General features: G+C 47.2%; 1 protein-coding gene across 24 annotated transcripts in view; it reads left to right on the top strand.

The window, feature by feature from the left end:
* Positions 1 to 18,648, top strand: part of SNTG2 (syntrophin gamma 2) — a 375,050-nt gene that overhangs the window by 259,685 nt on the left and 96,717 nt on the right. For 23 of the 24 annotated variants that reach the window (XR_012422722.1, XR_012422721.1, XR_012422725.1 and 20 more), the window contains 2 exons: positions 10,984 to 11,113; positions 13,119 to 13,157. Coding sequence is in view for 19 of the 24 variants with exons in the window: in XM_074012496.1 (XP_073868597.1) it covers positions 10,984 to 11,113; positions 13,119 to 13,157 (169 nt within the window). In the remaining 5 variants the exon portion in view is untranslated. The remainder of the gene's footprint in view (positions 1 to 10,983; positions 11,114 to 13,118; positions 13,158 to 18,648) is intronic. The other variant, XM_065527496.1, reaches the window with a different exon arrangement.

Here is an 18,648-nt window from a genome sequence, read left to right as displayed (position 1 = left end):
CAGTCCTGGGGATTCCACCTGACCCTTGACCTTTGACCTGGCTTCCCAGCCTCCTCATCCCCCTCTCACCTCCTTTGCTCCTCTCCCCTCCTGTTACCTGCTCTGTGCTTACCTCAGAGACCAAACTTGCCTATGCTCTGCCTCCCAGACCCCTCACCTGGAGTGTTCCAGGGCCCCTGTGATGCTACGTGCCCAGCGTGGGAGGAGGAGGTACAGACGGAACCCTCAGCGGCATGTGCAGAACGCATTCCATGTTCCCCTCACCTCATACTCAGCCTTATCTGGGAAAGCAAAAATATTCTCCTGGCTGAAGAGTTTCCTGGCATAGAGATCTTTATGTTTACCTAGACTGGGTCCAGTCTCCAAGCCCTGGCCGGGTGTTCCGAGTGAGCAGCTCCCCTCGCTCCACGGCTCATTTCAGATGCAACGTTTCTATCCCAGGAAAAAGAATGGAAGCCGTGATAACTCAGGTGGCAGGAATGGTTACGTTCCTGGAGTTCACGGATCCCCTCCAGCAGGTGCAGTTGTGTTTAACACCTCAACAAATATATAGGAAAAGTGCAGTGTTAGGCAGGAAAACATTGAGCTGTGTAAGCCACGGCCATTCACGTGGCTTTAAGGTACAGAAGAGGCTGTTTGTTAGTTAAGAACTGAGGTTGTGAATCGGAGACTGAGTTCCTTATAAAGCTCACTTGTGTGTGTGTGTGTGTCCCTGCCTTTACCACTTCTGGCCTTATGAGTCACCTTGGGAAAATTGGTTTATCTACATCAGCCTCGATTTCATCATCTTTAACATGATAACCACAGGACTTTCTTCATAGGATGATTGTGAGGGCTAAAACCACTGCAGCATATAAAGTATTTACACAGTGTTTATTACAAGGTGTGAATAAATGCCAGCTGGTTCTTTTTATCCTCCATATAAATGCAATTGTTAGTAATCTATCTATTTTCCTTCTTCATTTCTCCCAAAAGTATTAAATATTTAACTTTAAAGACATATGTCGGAGTATGAAAAGAATCAGGATGCTTTTGTGAAAGGAGCCTAAGAATTCTTTGCACATCATTGACTGGTTGTAAAATAAGCAGCAGAAAAGCAGAGACAGGAGGAGACGGGTGGGGAATCGTGCATCGTTGTGTCCGCTGCTCTCTTGAGAGTCGGTTTTTACTGCTTTTGGGCTTCCATGAAGTCCGTCACTTATGGTCGGCAGGAAACATTGACGAGTGGCTCCCTGAGCCAGCGCTTCCGTCACTCCTGTGCACACTCAGTCCTGTGACCTCCCAGTGTGGGACGAAGCTCCACTCACATCTGCGCTTTGGGGTGGAACGTAAGCACCGTCTGGACTAAGAAATCATTGCAGATACGTTCACTGCCAAGGATGTGAATGAAGTAGAAAAGTGCAGACACTCGGAGACGGTTCGTCCTGCTCGCTCTCGAGTGACACCAGGTCTTTCTCGTCTTTGGCTCAGGAGTGCAGCCCCACGGTGCGTGCCGGTTAGCACACCCGGGCAGGGCACAGTTTGTGGGCACACGGAGGCCCATTAACACCAGCCGTGTATTCGGTGATCAGATTTTTTGCAGGAAACATTTCTTGACCACCATTTAATACCACTTGCTACAGTGGAAAGAAGACAAAAAAAAAATCTTGCTATGGAACATGTGATTAAATGATAACTTTCAAAAGTGTATTAAAGTTTGAAACTAAGGCATTCTGTTGACCAACACCAAACTCTACTGGTTTGTAACCATTGATTTTGACTGCACGGGCTTTGAGAGAGCCTATTAGGTTATTGTCAATTCAGAGGAAACCTGAGTGGCTATGTCATTAGAAAGTTGGATTTGGATGTTAAAATGAAGGTTGATCCCTGGAAGAGGACCTGGAGGACTGCTGAACACAATGTGTGCTTCTCAAAAACGGGATGATCACTCAGAATGTTCTTTATGTACACGGCGCCCTTTCTGCCAGTCACCCAGCTTCGCAGAGGTTAAATCAGAAGCGTAGGCAGCAGTGGGTGGGGCCGCGCCACGCTCCGTCCCCAGCACCAACTGGGAACACAGGCGGCATTTCCACTGGAGTCACCCCATCAGTGTGGAAAGACACGCAGAGGCCCAGGGACTAAAGCTCTGCTAGATGGAGGTGGAGGGCTTCGAGGCCATAGCAGTGACCTCCTGGGCACGGAAGCCTGTGATACATCGAGGCTCACACCGAGAGAAACCTGGGACCCAGCGTGTAGAGGGCGCTCTTAGACTGAACTGACACAAAAGGTGGAGACCGAGCCGGCTTCTTATGTTCATTTTCCTCAGCCACAGGCAAAACCGCAAGTTCTCTTATGCAAAATAGTTATAGAAAACTAAATTTTGAGAGGTAGAAGTCTCAGGTTAGGACTTAGTCCCAGTAAATTTAGCCTCTAAGAATCTTTTAGACTGTTCTGCTTTTATAGACAATAAATCTATCTCTGTTTCAAATTGATTGTATTTTGAATTTTTCACAGTAACTTCACTCATTATGTAAAGTGAACTTTTAAAATGTGTTTGTTTTTTCAAACATGAGGAATTCGAGCCCATAATCAAGCTCATTAACACACGTTACAGCACCTGTAACAGGCAGCTGCGTTCCTTCCCTGGACGGAAAGCGGGTGTCCTGCCTCCCGTCTGCCCGAAGAGAGGGGCGCGATGTGTAAATGTCCTTGTACATTCAGCACCCCCAACTATGTATTTTAAATCAGTGTGTACATTTTTATAAAGAGTTATTTTATCATCACTGAAAGAGGTTCTTTGTTTTTTCCTAAGTTAATTCTGCGTTTGCCCTTAACAACAAAACCAAACAAAACATACAAAATCTCTTCTAGTGATGATGAAATAGCTCTTGAACAAAAGCAAACAAAAAAATGCATTTATTTCCAAGCAGGAATTGAGCACCTACTGTGTGCACTTTCCAAGGTAGGAAGGATTCTCACAGGAGTAACAGCCTGTCCAGCTGATGGCTGCTGTGCTGAGGCCACGGATGGGTGGAGGACAGTCGGCCCCTCGCTGGTGTCCAGCGTCTGCTGCTGCAGGTGGGTGTTCTCTCCTGAAGCGGAGGAGCCGCCCGTGTGACTCTAATCCGCAGCACGTTGGTGTGGGAAGGAGAGTCACGGCAGACAGCCTTCGAGCGCCTCCGCTCAAGTGCGAATCCGTTTCCCTGCCTTATCCACCCTGGAGTCCTGCAGCTTCCACAGCAGCTCCTCAGGCCTGTTTGAGTGTGGGTCTGTGCAGCCACAGCTGGGGAAGCTGAGCTTCGGTCTCCACTGAAGTTTGGGCTGGAAGGTGGCACTGGCATGTTGCAATCAGCCTTGTGTCTGCCATCTGGTGGAATTAATTAATTCCTCTGAGACATGATTTCATTTCACAGTAAACTTGTGTAAAATATAAACAAGTTCTCTGGTGATTATTCTGCTCGTACTGGTGCCGCTCTTAAAGTTCTGCTGGGTCTAAGTGAGGTCACTTTGCTGCATTCTGTGGCTCCAAACACAGCTCTGCTGGGCAGGTCGATCTCCGTTCTAAAAACGAGGAAGACAGCCTGAGAGGCTGGCAGCCTCCCGCCCCGTGCAGGGGATGACACAGCGCCTGCAGCGTCCAGGCATTTCTGCGTCTCATGGCTGGGGTCTGAGTGCTGCGCTGTGTGGGCTGAGTGCTGTACCGTGTCTCACATCTGAGCTAGGGCTTCTGTCATTCCTGTGCACACTCAGCCCTGTGACCTCCCAGCATGGGACGAAGCTCCACTCACGTCTACACTTTAGAGATGATGGGGGGTCCTCGTGGTCATGGACTGAGTTACCCATGTTCACATGTGTGCTTAAAATGTGGCCTTGACATTTATAAAATATGGTTCTCTTAGGATTAGAGAACATGGACTGCAAGGCCTGCTCTGGCCCTGATCCTTCCAGTCCCCGGCTGCGGGTCCCTGCTGTGTGGGGAGCGCCTCTCTCTCACCCAGGCCTGCTTCAGCCCAGCTGTGCAGCCCCTGGGAGACCCTCACCTCCACTCCCATGGTCCATGCCTGCATGCCCAGGCTCTTGCCCACCTGGGGGCCTGCTCTGGGCTTCCTTTTATCAACAAATCTCTGCATTTTCTCACGTTACCCAGGAATTGCTGCTGTGTCCCGGGCCCTGAGCCACCTGGTTTTAGGAAGCTGTGGCCTAAGGGGACAGGAGCCCACTTTGGTGTTGGGTAAAAGCACGCGGCCGCGGCTTCTGCTGCTCCATTCATTGGCAGGTGTGCAGCCTCCACCCGTGTTCCATTCGATAGTCCAGATAATCTTCACTCTGGGTTCATGCAGGCTACCAGGATACAGGCATTCTGTTTAATGATGAGGTTTTATCCTTTGAAATGGAAAAAGAAAACGAAGATGAGTGAGTAAACTCAGGCAGGCTGTAGTGCTAGGATGACCTGCCCGGTGTATCAGACACAGTTTTATAAACAGACAGCAGGGCAGCCAGGCTCAGAGGGACGGGCACTGGAAACTTGGATGTCTGGGGGCCGGGACTCAGGAGCAGTTTACAGAGAAGAAAAGGCCAACGCTGAAGCTGAGAGGATTAGGGGACAGTTCTGTGAGTGACACCTTCACCTGGATGAAAAGCGAAGTCCCGTTGTGATCACAGGTCACCCTCTGTCCTGCCCGCTGCTGGGGGTGCCCACCTGGGTGGTCGAGGCCAATTAGTTGGTCTCGTTGGATCTCAGATAACCGAGAAGCAGCACTGAGCCCCGGGATGCTGGTTGAGCTTCCCTGGAGTAAACGCAGATAACGATTCCACCTTGTGGGCAGCGCAGCGCCCGTGTCCACGGATCCCTCCTTACGGAGAGCACAGTGCCCTGGTCGACAGCGTGGGGGCCAGAGGTTCCCAAGCTTGGGCCCAGGCCCCACACTCAGCCGTTCAGCCCAGCCTGTGTCACAAGCCCCCGCCTCCGTCCTGCACCCTGGGCAGTTGAAATGACAGTGGCTCTTCCATAGGGTCACTGCGAGGGTAAAGCCAGCTCGTAATGAGTGATGGCCTTTATTTAGTTCTCTGTTGTTGTTACAGCTACTGCTGCCACTATCGTATACGACCAGTTCTTACAATCAGGTGACATGCCCGGCAGTGCGGGTGTGAAAAGAAGCACAAGCCATTCAGTGCAGCACCGTGCCTCGCTCCAGATGGTCCCCGGTGGAGAGGAAAGTGATCATGAGGACGCGCTAAATGTGCATATGCCAGGCATGAGCTCCTCCCTTCACCTCCCTCCTCCATTTCCTTCTCACAGCCCAGTGGTGTGAGCCCATTGTCAGATGAGGGACCCCCCACAACGTGGCTGAGATCGGGTGGAGTCAGTCCTACCAGCAGGCAGCAGGCAGAGGGGAGGCAGCAGGCAGAGGAGAGTGTAGACACCACCTTCCCGTGACAAAGCCAGGTGCTGGAATCCTGCTGGGTCTTCTCAAACATTTACTCACAAAGCAAACACGCATGTGTGCCTACTGAGTGCCAGGGCTCTTAGTGCTGGCCCTGGTGGAAAGAACAAAGCGCAGGACGCCCACTCTGCTGAGGCCTGCAGCAAACGCACAGGCTTGTGATGGCCCCACAGCAAGACGCGTGGACATGCGCGACATCCCTGCAGGCCGCCTCCTGTCCTTCCCATCCACAGGGAGGCCTTCAGGGAGTCCCTGGACATTGCACTCCAGTGCCCCACTCACTGACCTGGGCATGGCCTGCATGGATGGGGCCTCCTGCCTCTCCTGCTTCAGCAGCACTGCCCGGGGAAGTGAGGGGCTCAGAAGACCCAAGCCCTGTTCTCACGAGGCAATGGGAAGTGACAGAGAAGGGTGAGGAGGTGCCCTGTGAGACACCACACGGGGGAAATTCTCTTTCTTGGACCTATTGACCTTTTCTTTGTCTCGAGTGAACACTTTATTTGTGGCCTGAATTTCTGGTAACAATGCCTTTTTTTTCCCCCGCCCTGAGACAGAGTCTTAGTTGCCCAGGCCGGAGTGCAATGATGTGATCTCCGCTCACTCCAGCCTCCGCCTCCTGGGTTCAAGGGATTCTCCTGCCTCAGTCTCCCAAGTAGCTGGGATTACAGGCATGCACCACAACGCCCAGCTATTTTTTTTTTTTTTGTATTTTTAATAGAGATGGGGTTTCACCACATTGGCCTGGCTGGTCTCCAACTCCTGACCTCAGGTGATCCTCTGCCTCGGCCTCTCAAAGTGCTGGGATTACAGACATAAGCCACCGCGCTCAGCCCACAATGACTTTTTAATGAACAAGTTACTCCATTAAGTTCAGACGTTCCTGAACTTAAATTAGCCCTCTTTATTAATATTTAATATGGAATATTTAGAAACGCCACTACATGACAGGGAAGTAGAAAAAATATATTTTTCTAAATTGTACTAAAAAATAATATATTACAGAGACAGTTTTCAAATAAAATATGTGAATGAAATTTCAAGATTTTTCAAATTCTGAAACATACACGTTATCTTTCTGTCTCATGAATACTCATAATTTTCAGTCATGAGCTAAAATACACACACACACATGCACACTCTCCTTATTTTCCAAAGCATGAAGGCTTAAAGTTAAGTAAACAGGCGTGTGTGCGATACACACCTTTCCTCCCTGTTACCGCAGGCACAGAGGGAGGTGGTGGCCAGAGTCGATGGGGAGTGACAGGCTGTGGTGGTAATGAGGGCCACCAGCCATCATTTATGGATGAAAGTGTCCTTGGTTACATTTTGTAAAGTCCAACATATTTATTCTTTAAAAACCGGACAGCTTGTTAAAAAGGTGATTTACACATTTTGACTTCCTTTCTCCAACACTGAAGCTTTGACAGGCAATTAAGAATTCTCAGTTTTTAGGGTCAAATTTTATAGTTACTGGAATCCCACAGCACAAGTGGAGCAGGAGGTTGGAAGAGTGGTCGTTGGTAGCAGACGTAGCAGGGGTCTCGGTTCGGGGCTTTAATAATAACTGATAATGCTCTATGATTGGTTTCCGCTGAAGCAGATGATTTGGAAAAGGGTCGAATCTGTTGAGGTGTGTTTTGTGACAGGAAGATTCCCAGCGGTTGGGCAGGATTCAGAGGCCTTTCTGGATGTGGACCTGAAGACTACAGCGAAGGCGGGCAGTGTGGCCGGACGCGTGAGAGCTGGGCTGTGGGGCTTTTCCCGGCAGGAGCCGCAGGGTTGGCGTTGAGGCTGGCACCGAGCCCACAGTCAGGAACGCAGGAAGAGTGGCCCAAAGACACTGGATGTCCTCCACGGGAGGTGCAGACCCGAGCACGTAACTTCAGTTCCGTAATGCCCTAATACATGAAGACGTGTGCTTTGAACTTTATTGGAATAAATTTATTTCTCTTAGCCAAAAACTGTGATTCAGTTCACTTCCTAGAGCATAAAACTCTATTTTCAGTTTTCTCTTTGGAATTCAGAAATTCTCTAAGGGCATGAGGAAACCCTGGGACGAGGGTAGACTTTTCAAAAGTGCCAACGCGGTCAGTGAATGTCGGAGCTGTCTTGGTTTCTTCTTGGGGAACCCCGGGGCACCAAGCACTCTGCCTTTGCTTGGTGTGGCTTTGCTTACGGCAGCTTCCTACAATCTCACGCATGGCCGTCAAGGAGCATGTTAGCTCCTGAGCAGACGCTCTGTGGATTTCAGCTCTGACAATGACCTTGACCACACGAACACCATCCTGAAAGGCCTGAGCGGCCACTGCAAGGTGGGTAGAGAAGCCAGGTTCCATCCGTGAGCCACGGAGAAAACTTGGAGGAAACTATGAAACTCGGAGGAAGCAAAGGCCCAGAAATGCCCTGGAAGAAGCGGCTGCTGATCTCGCATCCAGACTTGCCTGAAAGCAGATTGTGTAACTTACACTAGTTACCCGGCTTCTATAACAATAAACCAAACAGTGAACCAGTGATAAGCCAAGCTGTGACCTTCCTTTCCCTGTTTTGTTAACATGTTAGTATCTGCCATCAGCATTATTGTTAACAACTTTCACAGCTTCTGTTCATTTGATATGTAATTTTTATTGCTTTCTTTGACAAATTACAGACTAATAATGCTTATGTGGTACTCATGGGCTTACAAATAACTTTGTTTAGGTTATTCCATTTGTTTCTCTCAGTATTTCTATTTTATGGTAGAGTTGGCATTTGAAGCCCATCGTAAGGACAAGGAAAGCCCAGCTCAGAGTGAGATGTCCAGCCTGCCTCATGTAGCTACGGCATAAACGTGCCTGGGTGCAGACGCCTCCCTTTTCATTGCAGGTCACAGCCGTCTGCCCCTCGTGCGAGGCTGTGAGCCTCTGGGGCTCTACGTGTGTTCAGTGCCTCAGGGGGCAAAGCTGATGATCTTTCTCAAGACCACAGCATCGATAAAGGGTCCTTCATGGAGCCTGGGCCCACCGTCTCTACCTCACGTCTTATTCCCGCTACATGAATGATGGTGTAAACATCCGAAGGCCGAATTAGGACTCAGGACTCAGATTCCTTCTCACCACTGACTTTACGGGGATGACCACAGTACTGACCCTGTTGAGAGCGCTCGGTGTTCAGTCCTCCATGCATTTGGTGCATACGTCACCAACCCTGAGAATCAGGAAATGCCAACTCCCCGAGAAGACACTGTTGTTAGCACATGTGAGCTGGAGCCAAGCGGTGACCACGAGTGTCCTTCACACGCTCCACCAGGCGTCCCTGATTCATGAGAGGGGGGCGCCCCTACCCCCACGCTGCCCCGGGATCCCTGCAGGCCCCACCCCAGTCCAGCTAGCTCCAGGCAAAGCTGCCCCTGGCCCACACTGGCACCACCTCCTGTTCCTCCTCAGGCCTTTGGAGAAAAACAGGCTCTCCTGAAAGAATAAAAGCGTAGAGCTCTGAGATGGGGATAATTGGAGGGTGGGACACAGAGAACTTTTGAAGATTCTTCTAAAGTCTGTTTTTGGTCTGAGGGTTGGTTGGCCAAGAGTATTGAATACGTGACTGTTTATGGAGGTGTTCACTGGTGAGTTGTGTGTGCGTGTGTGTGTGTGTGTGTGTGTGTGTGCGTGCTGTAGCTCGATGTAAAATGTGCCTAAAAATAGCAGTCTCTGCCCTCTTCATGTGGGGAGCCAGGGAACTTGGCTGTTGTCCTCAGTAATCTGCTTGACCCAGCTGTTTGTTTACCACTAGATGAAGGTCAGCCTTGCTTTGTGTATATCACACCGGTTAACGTGAACAAATGAGAAATGATGGCGATGAGCCCATTTTTAGTCAGCACTTATTTAATAAGAATTAATGGACACTTGGACAAAAGTATGGATATAAGTCTCTCAATATTTAATAAGCACCTAATTCATGTGGAATATTACATGATGTGCCTAAAATAGTCTCCCAGCATTTTAAAGTGTAAAGATTAATTTGTTATAGCAGACACCCAGGATCAAAGGCCCCACGGGAAGCGATGGACCCTGAGGGACGGGTGCTCACCAGGAAGACCAGGAAAGGAGATCAGAAAGGGCTGAGCAAAGGTGGAGGCGGAGCTGCCTGCCCTCCCCACGCAGGGGACCTGCTTTCTCCGGCTTCTTCCCCTCTCCAGCTCCACTCAGTCACCTCCACCTTCACCTCTGTCCTCCTGCAAAGTCAGGAGTATCTTGTTCATCGCCATCAGGCAGAATATCAGCTACAAGTAGATAAACCTCACATTCTGATTCAAGAAACACTAATTAAGATGAGAATGTCCCCTAGACAGGGATGTCTGCTTTTAAAAAGAATGATTTTTAAAATAGCAAACTCTGGTCTGATAGATTTGGCTCAAAAATATGCAGAACTGTGTTATACCATCTCTGTTTCCTACCCCTCCCTGCCTAAGAAAGCAGCAATGACACTCACATCTGAAAGATTATTAAAGCATAACTCAGTGAAGACTTGTTTTTTTAACAAAATATGTTTGTTTTGTTCTGTATTTTATCTTCAGTTAGTGGCTTGAGACCATGGAGGTGTTATGGGTCATATAAATTAATATGCATTGTTTTCTTCTTTTTCTTTCTTTTTTTAAGATAGGGTCTCACTCTGTTGCCCATGCTGGGGTGCAGTGGCATGATCTCGGCTCACTGCAAGCTCTGCCTCCCGGGTTCAGGAGATTCTCCTGCCTCAGCCTCCCAAGTAGCTGGGACGACAGGTGTGTGCCACCATGCCCGGCTAATTTTTGTATTTTTGGTAAAGATGGGATTTCACCATCTTGGCCAGGCTGATCTCGAACTCCTGACCTCAAGGGATCCTCCCACCTCAGTCTTCCAAAGTCCTATGATTATAGGCGTGAGCCACTGCGCCCAGCCAATATGCACTATTTTCTTAAGAAAAAGTCTACAAAAGTGTACATGACATTTCTCTTTTGCAAATAGGTATATGTAATGTATGTTTTTAAAAGATGTTGCATGACAGGGATGAACTACTGAATTTGAGACAGTTGGTTTGTTGTTGTTAATACTTGGCCATGATTGGGTTCTCAGCAAGTGGAGTGTCATGGAGCAATGGAAGGGGACCCAGCTTCTCCCAAAGCTCCCCTGTCAATCAGAAGCGCACACGTGGTTCTAGAGAAGGGTGGATGCTGAGTGCGGAGGGTGCCTGGGCTGCTCCAGCCTCACCCCATCAGGAGCTTTAAGTGCTCCATCCAAAGGGTCTTTGAAAGAATAACCAGTAAGAATCTTGCAGACAGTAACTCCAAAATTTCCGGAGCACTGTTCTTCCCCTGGCAGTTGCTTTTCATGTTTCATCGAATTAGAAGTAGCTCCTGTTACCAGGGGAATTCGGGGTTTGGCCTTGGTCTCAGCGAGCCTGCTGACCGTACTGAGGTGCCTGAGGAAGGGGTGCACTTGCCCCATGTCCTGGGTCCAGGGTAGAGCCCTGCATCAGCCTTGAAGCTCACGGAGGCAGGCGTGCGCCCCTCGCTGCGGGGCCTCCTGGACAGCTCTCTCCCCTCCTCCAGGTGGAATGCGTTCGAGGTGCTCGCCCTGGATGGAGTCAGCTCTGGGATCCTCCGGTTTTACACGGCCCAGGATGGCGCCGACTGGCTGCGGGCGGTCTCAGCCAACATCAGGGAGCTGACCCTTCAGAACGTGAGCACACGTTGTTTCTGAGTCTCTGCTGATGTTCGTTTGTGCATGAAAAATAATTGAGACATCAGATTTTTGATGATTGATGATTAACCCTAAACAAAATCATGTACTTGTTTCAATGTGTCAAATCTCTGACTATAACCATTAAAAATCAAGCCATCAGAATGTTTCCAAATCAAAGAGTGTGACTACGTCTGACAGCCGGGAATTTCCCACCTGGTTTTATCTTCCTCCTCCCCTCTGTCTGCCTCTGTCTCTCTCCCTCCCTTCCTCTCTCTTTCTCTCCACATACATTTACAGAAATAGTTATGCGTCATAATTTTATATTTTACCCAAATGCATTGATACAATGTGACATTTTGAGTTGGGGAAACCCAATTGGGTTAAAAGTATAATTCCCCCAAACGTTATGAAGATTTAGAAAAAGGCATAACTGAGCAAAAACATTACTTCTCAAATTTGTGCTGCAGTCCCCCAGAAAAGAAAAAACATTGTATCTTTCAGTGATGTGTTTGATAATAAAAGTCAGCAGGACATTTTAAAGATAAATGAAAAGAGATGGGGTGGGAGCAAAGACTTGATGATGTGGGAGTTGCCTGGAGTAGTGGGTGTCTGGATACGGACATGGAGCCGTGGCCGCAGGCCTGGAGACTGTGGCAGGACTGGCCCTGCCTGGAGGGGGCCCTGGACTGACCTTACTGTCCTTGCTCCCTCCCAGCTGACTTGCCTTGTAATTGCACTTCGATCCCTGCTCTGTTCCGGCGTAGCCTGGAGGCTGCAGAGACTGGGTCCAGCTTGCAGACCGGCCAGGCACGGCCCACCCTGCAGCCCTGCAGAGGCACCCGCCCTGCCCCTGCCCTGCCTTTCCCTGCCCAGCACCCCACATCTCCTTTGCAACCTTGCTGCTTCCTGTGGCTGCTAAACAGAAGTTAACCTGTCACTGGGGGAAGCAGCAATGTGTGAGATTTCTCCTGTAAAGACCTCAGGGGCTTCCTTTCTGCAACCATAGAAGGAAGTACCAGGACCTTCCTAACATCGTAATTTTCAGATGTGACACTTTAAATTCCAAAGTTATCTGAACAAATAGAAAGGGAAGAAAGGATGGTGCTTGACTCATATTTGCAGAAATGCTTGTGACAAGGAACGCCCTTCAGTTCTGTATCATTTCACACATCACCCCTCATAAGCAGGGCAGAGAAGTCAGACACCCCAACACTTCAGAATGGAAATGTGGACTCCGAGCCACCTCGCTGCTGTGTGGCTGTGGGCTCTGTGGCTGTGGGCTGTGGGCTGTGGGCTGTGTGGCTGTGTGTGTGGCTGTGGGCTCTGTGGCTGTGGGCTGTGGGCTGTGGGCTGTGTGGCTGTGGGCTGTGGGCTGTGTGGCTGTGGGCTGTGGGCTGTGTGGCTGTGTGGCTGTGTGGCTGTGGGCTCTGTGGCTGTGGGCTGTGGGCTGTGTGGCTGTGTGACTGTGGGCTGTGTGGCTGTGTGTGTGGCTGTGGGCTCTGTGGCTGTGGGCTGTGGGCTGTGGGCTGTGTGGCTGTGGGCTGTGGGAGTGTTATGATTCTGCACCTCCACTTCCTCGTTAATGAAATTTTGGAAAACAACATCTACCTCCATAGGTCATTGGGTGAACTAAATAAAAGAAAGATTATCAACTGTGATAACCGTAATTACCATCACAGTAATACTGACTGTCAGAAGGTTATGTAGAGCAGAAATCATTTCCTCACTTTTCTCAGATATTGGAATTTAAGCACCTGCTCTCCCGTAACTTCACCTACATAAATGCTGATATTTGAAAAAGAGGAATTGAAGTCTGCTAGTAAAGTTTTTTCTACTGCTGCCATGCTTGTATTGACTCTGGCTAGGTTTTCAGATAGGAAATGTGTCATTAAAGAAGCCTGTTTCCCAGGACAGAGTGTGGCTGATGACTTCCAGCTGTCACTCAGGTGAGCCGTCCTGGTGTTGGTGGCTGTGGCGCTGACTCTCTGCCTTTTCTCCACAGATGAAGATGGCGAACAAATGCTGCTCTCCTTCCGACCAGGTAGGGTTTGTATTTTCTGCTTCATGATGAAACACATCTCAAAAAGCAGTCTCTTTGGTTGTTTGAAATTTAATTTGGAAATGTTGATAGGAAAACGTTAGCACATTTCAGACTGCATTTTGTGGTCTCTGCCCTCCCTGTTAATTCTGTAAAAATGCTCTGTCTATGGGAATAGCATAGGTCATTCTGATCTCCTGTGTATGGATGATTTCTCCATTGGCAGTTATGTTTTTTTGTAAGAAATCATGATTTAAATGATGATTTAGATATGTTTGTTTAAACTGAGAAGGGCTTTGTAATGACACACCTGTGCAATTTGAAATTTTAAGCATTATATTATTTTCTTAAATAAAATCCTTACTAGGAAAGCTTCACTCTCAGGAGGGCTTTGACCCAATGGGTGTTATTGCCGGTGGATAGGATCCTGCCATCCCCAGATCCAGGCAGTTTGTTCACCTGGAGCCCAATGCCCTTAACGTTGTCCTGGATTCACGATGGCTACCTTTGTAGCCACCCTCAGGCCTGATTTTCTGCTCACTTCCCAGGTCTGTGAGTACTTAGGAAAACTCTATTGTAATCAAGCTGTTTGAATATCAGGCAAATCAGCTTTTAAGCCACTGTGTTATTCTTCTGTTTCCTTTATAATAAACTTACGGTTTAACTTGTAATGTAAGGGAGTATGTTACTTACAGTTCATTCATTTTTGGTTATATCTCTTATGGGCTTAAAGAAACATGCATCATAGCCTCAAGAAAACTGAGAAAAACGTGTTCAATTTGCTTTAAATAGCGCACAAAATAGTGCTTAGCAAGAATATTTGAATTCACGATGGAGGACTTTAGAAGAGGTCTCCTGCCTATCAAATATTTACTAAAAGAATGGGAAAATAGGGCTGTGTTTTAAATTAAACCTCTCTAGTCAACATTTCTACATTAGAAAAGAAACAGAATAAATAGTTCTTCTAAATCTTTTATCTCTTAATAGTATTCTAAATTTACCATCAACTATTTTTGTTTGCATAGCTATTTAATGATTATTTCTATAAATTCTTCAAATTAATATAGGATTCGTTTCATATTCTTATGCATAATTTCCCTACTATGTGTTTTTGTAACAGAAGTTCTGAAGCTTTTCCACAAAGTGCATATCTCTCTATGGTTCACACAGGAAACACTTTATCTCCACCTTTTTATCAAGGCTGGTGGGACGGTGGGCCAAAGTTTTGCCATAGTCTCTATGAATAATTCACCATTTGATATTGTGTCTTATTCACCATTTGATATTGTGTCTTATTCACACACTCAAATTAGCAGAATGTCTCCTGAGATCCTCGTTATGGCAAACCTGAGACTCTTCCGAGATCTTGGGAGGAGCCGCAGCTTCTGGTGTTTCTCAGTGTTGGCTGCTGCTTCTCTGTTTCTCAGTTTGTTTGCCACGAGGACAGCCATCCTCTCCCGGCCCCCAGAGGGCTTGTCACCTTGCAGACAGATCCTTGATGCTAAACGGCGATGCCCACAGGTGGAGAGCGTGCGTGGGAATGGGCAGCGTTTACGGACTTGGCCTTTATGTGCTTCAGAGAACATGCTGACTTTCGTAGCTGTTCTGGAATTACTTCTCATGTTGGAAAGAGCACTGCTCCGGAGAGGAAGGCATTTTCTTTTTACTTTGGAATTTAATCCTCCTTATCATCGACTCACAAGAGATGATGAAATAATAGTTCAGAGAAACATAAAAACCTGTAGGGAGCACATCTCCTGGTACGGAGCACGTTGAAGGACCGTCTGTCTTCCGGAGACCTCAGAGGCAGTGGGTGGCCTTGTTTTTGCTTCATCTTGGTGAAATTCTACCACATGTTAAACGTTGTGTGTTTCACATCCATCTGGGTGGCCTTGTTTGACAAAGCAAAAAGCCAAAGGCAAACCGTGGACCTAATAACCCTGACCAGACCCTTATCTGGTGGTGTAATTTTAACAAATTCACTCCAGAGGTTTAATTTCTTTATCTGTAATACAAGAAAGTTGTACTGGGTAATTTAAGGTCCTTTTTACAACCTTAAATGTTCTATACAACTTTGAATTTACTTAGCGGCTTGGAGTAGCTTATTTGGAAATTAATCTTAGAACTGAGCTTCACTATGTAGGATGATGAAGAACTAGCCCTGCTAGATCCGGATGCGCTTTTGGTGGAGGATGGTTTCACGTTTTCTCCAAAAGTGGTGTGTGTTGTACAAATGTTAGGAGTTTGCATTTAAGACGTTAGGCCCTTTAAAACAGAAAGAAAATTTCTTCTCACTCTGAACAATTCATTCTTGATTTTGGTATTTAATAAATAATTGTGAGATAATTGTTAATGTGAAAAATGTGAATTTTATGTGAAAAAAATTTTTGTGAAAAGATAAATAAAAGTATTTAACAACCAGTGAAATTGGCAAACAAAAACACATGAAAAACAGAATTAGGAGAATCTACAAAAAGCATAATGTATGCATTTTTAGACTCTCGTATCTGGTATAAAAAATAACCAAATAATTTATCACACAAACCAGAGCACTTTTGTCTGGGACAAAGACTAACCTGAAAACAATACCAAGATAACTGCAGACACACACACGCCCACCCACCAAACACCACCACCAAACACCACCACCAAACAACACCACCAAACACAGCAGACACACACACACCCACCCACCAAACACTGCAGACACACACATGACCACCCACCAAACACCACCACCAAACAACACCACCAAACACCACCACCAAACAACACCAACATAACTACAGACACACATATGCCCACCCCACCAAACACTGCAGACACACACATGCCCACCCCACCAAACACTGCAGACACACACATGCCCACCCCACCAAACACAGCAGACACACACATGCCCACCCCACCAAACACTGCAGACACACACATGCCCACCCCACCAAACACTGCAGACACACACATGCCCACCCACCAAACACTGCAGACACACACATGCCCACCCACCAAACACTGCAGACACACACATGCCCACCCACCAAACACTGCAGACACACACATGCCCACCCCACCAAACACTGCAGACACACACATGCCCACCCCACCAAACACAGCAGACACACACATGCCCACCCACCAAACACTGCAGACACACACATGCCCACCCACCAAACACTGCAGACACACACATGCCCACCCCACCAAACACAGCACACACATGCCCACCCCACCAAACACTGCAGACACACACATGCCCACCCACCAAACACTGCAGACACACACATGCCCACCCCACCAAACACAGCAGACACACACATGCCCACCCCACCAAACACAGCACACACATGCCCACCCACCAAACACTGCAGACACACATATGCCCACCCCACCAAACAGCAAGCAGCCCTATTTCTTTCCAAATTAAACTTATTTTTGAATAACCTGAAATTTAATTTACGTAGATATTGATGCTTTAATCGCCAAATCACCCCGACCCCCTGCAGAAAACCCTGAATAACACAAGTAATTCTGGCTTTTTCTAGCTAAAGGAAAAGACCAGCTGCATGTTATCATCTGGTGGACGTTTGATTATCTTGACTGATCAGGTGAAAAGAAAATGACTTTCTTATAGAAATGGTATCAGAAAAGTTAAAAAATATATTTATTATAATGGTTATGACATCTTAATTTTATTAAGGTGGTACAATCAGGGACATGTGTCTAAAAGTGTAATACACACTTCTTGGAACGTGTAATTACAAAATTCATAATGTAGAAGATAAAATTAGCTTTGCTTAAAATTATTTATGAACTGCATATACCCAAGAAAGATTCAGAAAGCATCCGATGTTTCCAACAATAGCAAAGCTATAACGTATTTCTTCACTAAATCTAGCATAATTCAATTACATATGTGATTTAATTAAGCTCACATCCAACTAACATATTTCAGATTACTGGCAGTCTGTTATTGCCATTTTGGGCTTACAGTAGCTCTTTATTCACTCCTTGATACATAACTCTCCTTGAACTTTGTGCCAAACACTGTGTCAACCAGATACAGAAAAGAAGAAGAGCCCAACACTGTCCCAGCCCAGGGGGAAGAAAGAGCAGCCCTGGGGCAGGGAGGTGGGTGTGCAGCTCATGGGGCCTCCCAGGTCTGGGTGCTCAGATTCCAGCTGGTACCTGGAGCTCCTCAGAAAGAGAGTAACTCTACTGAATCTGAATTAGATGGTAATTCCACCGCGTGATCAAGCAGTCCTCCTAAAAGAAGGCTTGCTGCTGCCATGCTAGAAAAACAATCCCAAGTTCTCTATTTTCGCCAAGAATTCAAGAATGCATACTTCCAACTTACTCTCCCTTGATCTACCTGTAATGTAAATCAATCTCTCACCCATCTGTCCTCTGTATTTAGATATTCCTGAGTGTTACAGCCCTGTCATAGATTAAGTTCCTGCACTTCAGTTTCCTGTTCACAGTTCATCCCTTGTGAAATCTAAATTGCAGTGTATGATTAAGTGTTTCGTGAACAGAAAGAGTAAGATCAGGGAAACTCAACAGTATGTGAACACATGACTTAAAAAATGAGGGAGCTGAGGCGGGCAGATCACGAGGCCAGGAGTTCAAGACCAGAGTGGCCAACATGGTGAAACCCCATCTCTACCAAAAATACAAAAATTAGCCGGGCGTGGTGGCACACGCCTATAATCCCAGCTACCTGGGAGGCTGAGGCAGGAGAATTGCTTCAACCCTGGAGGCAGAGGTTGCAGTGAGCCGAGAGCGTGCCACTGCACTCCAGCCTGGGCGACAGAGCAAGACTCCGGCCTGGGGCCAGGGTGGTGATGGGGAGGGCTGGGGAAATGAAGGAAGTAAAACCATCAGAGTTTGTCTGCCCTACAGGCAAAAGCAAAATATCACTTTAAATCTCTCTACCCCGTATGAATCTAATCAGGCTTTGACCCTTAGAATTTCTCATCAGAGGAAATATTTGTTTTATGAATGTTAAAGAATCTCAGACCACGTTGCCAGGGACCTGCAGAGGGAATGTGTTCACCATTCCCTCGTTTTTTATTTTGCTGATTTTTCTGGATGTGATTATTCTCTACCCCTCCTTCATACTAACTCTGTGATTTGACGAGGATCTTGGTGTGACTCCTCGTAATAAATATGGGGTCAAACCAGACTTTTTGTGCTTGTTGCTGATTCTTAAAAGTTTGCAATAATTTAGGACTCAAGCAACTTCCTACATTTTCTAGAAATTCTGGTTCCACACTTCAATGCTAATCAATAAGAGAAAGGTCTTCCACTCAGCCATCCTGACAAATACGGTGAACTTGTTTTTGCCTGCTGCAATTATCCGGTGGCCAGAGGCTCCTGAAGATTTGGATTTGAAGATATGGTCATCATTGCTTGTGAAACCTGGCCTAATACGGTCTCCTCAAGGCTTCAGCAATGCACTCAAGTGCACGTAAGATGACCCAGGCAGCTGCTCAGG

This window comes from Macaca fascicularis, chromosome 13 (assembly GCF_037993035.2).
Source record: "Macaca fascicularis isolate 582-1 chromosome 13, T2T-MFA8v1.1".
Classification (NCBI taxonomy): Eukaryota; Metazoa; Chordata; class Mammalia; order Primates; family Cercopithecidae; genus Macaca; species Macaca fascicularis.
The sequence above is the reverse complement of the archived record's forward strand: the minus strand, read 5'-3'. Positions and strand labels throughout refer to the sequence as shown.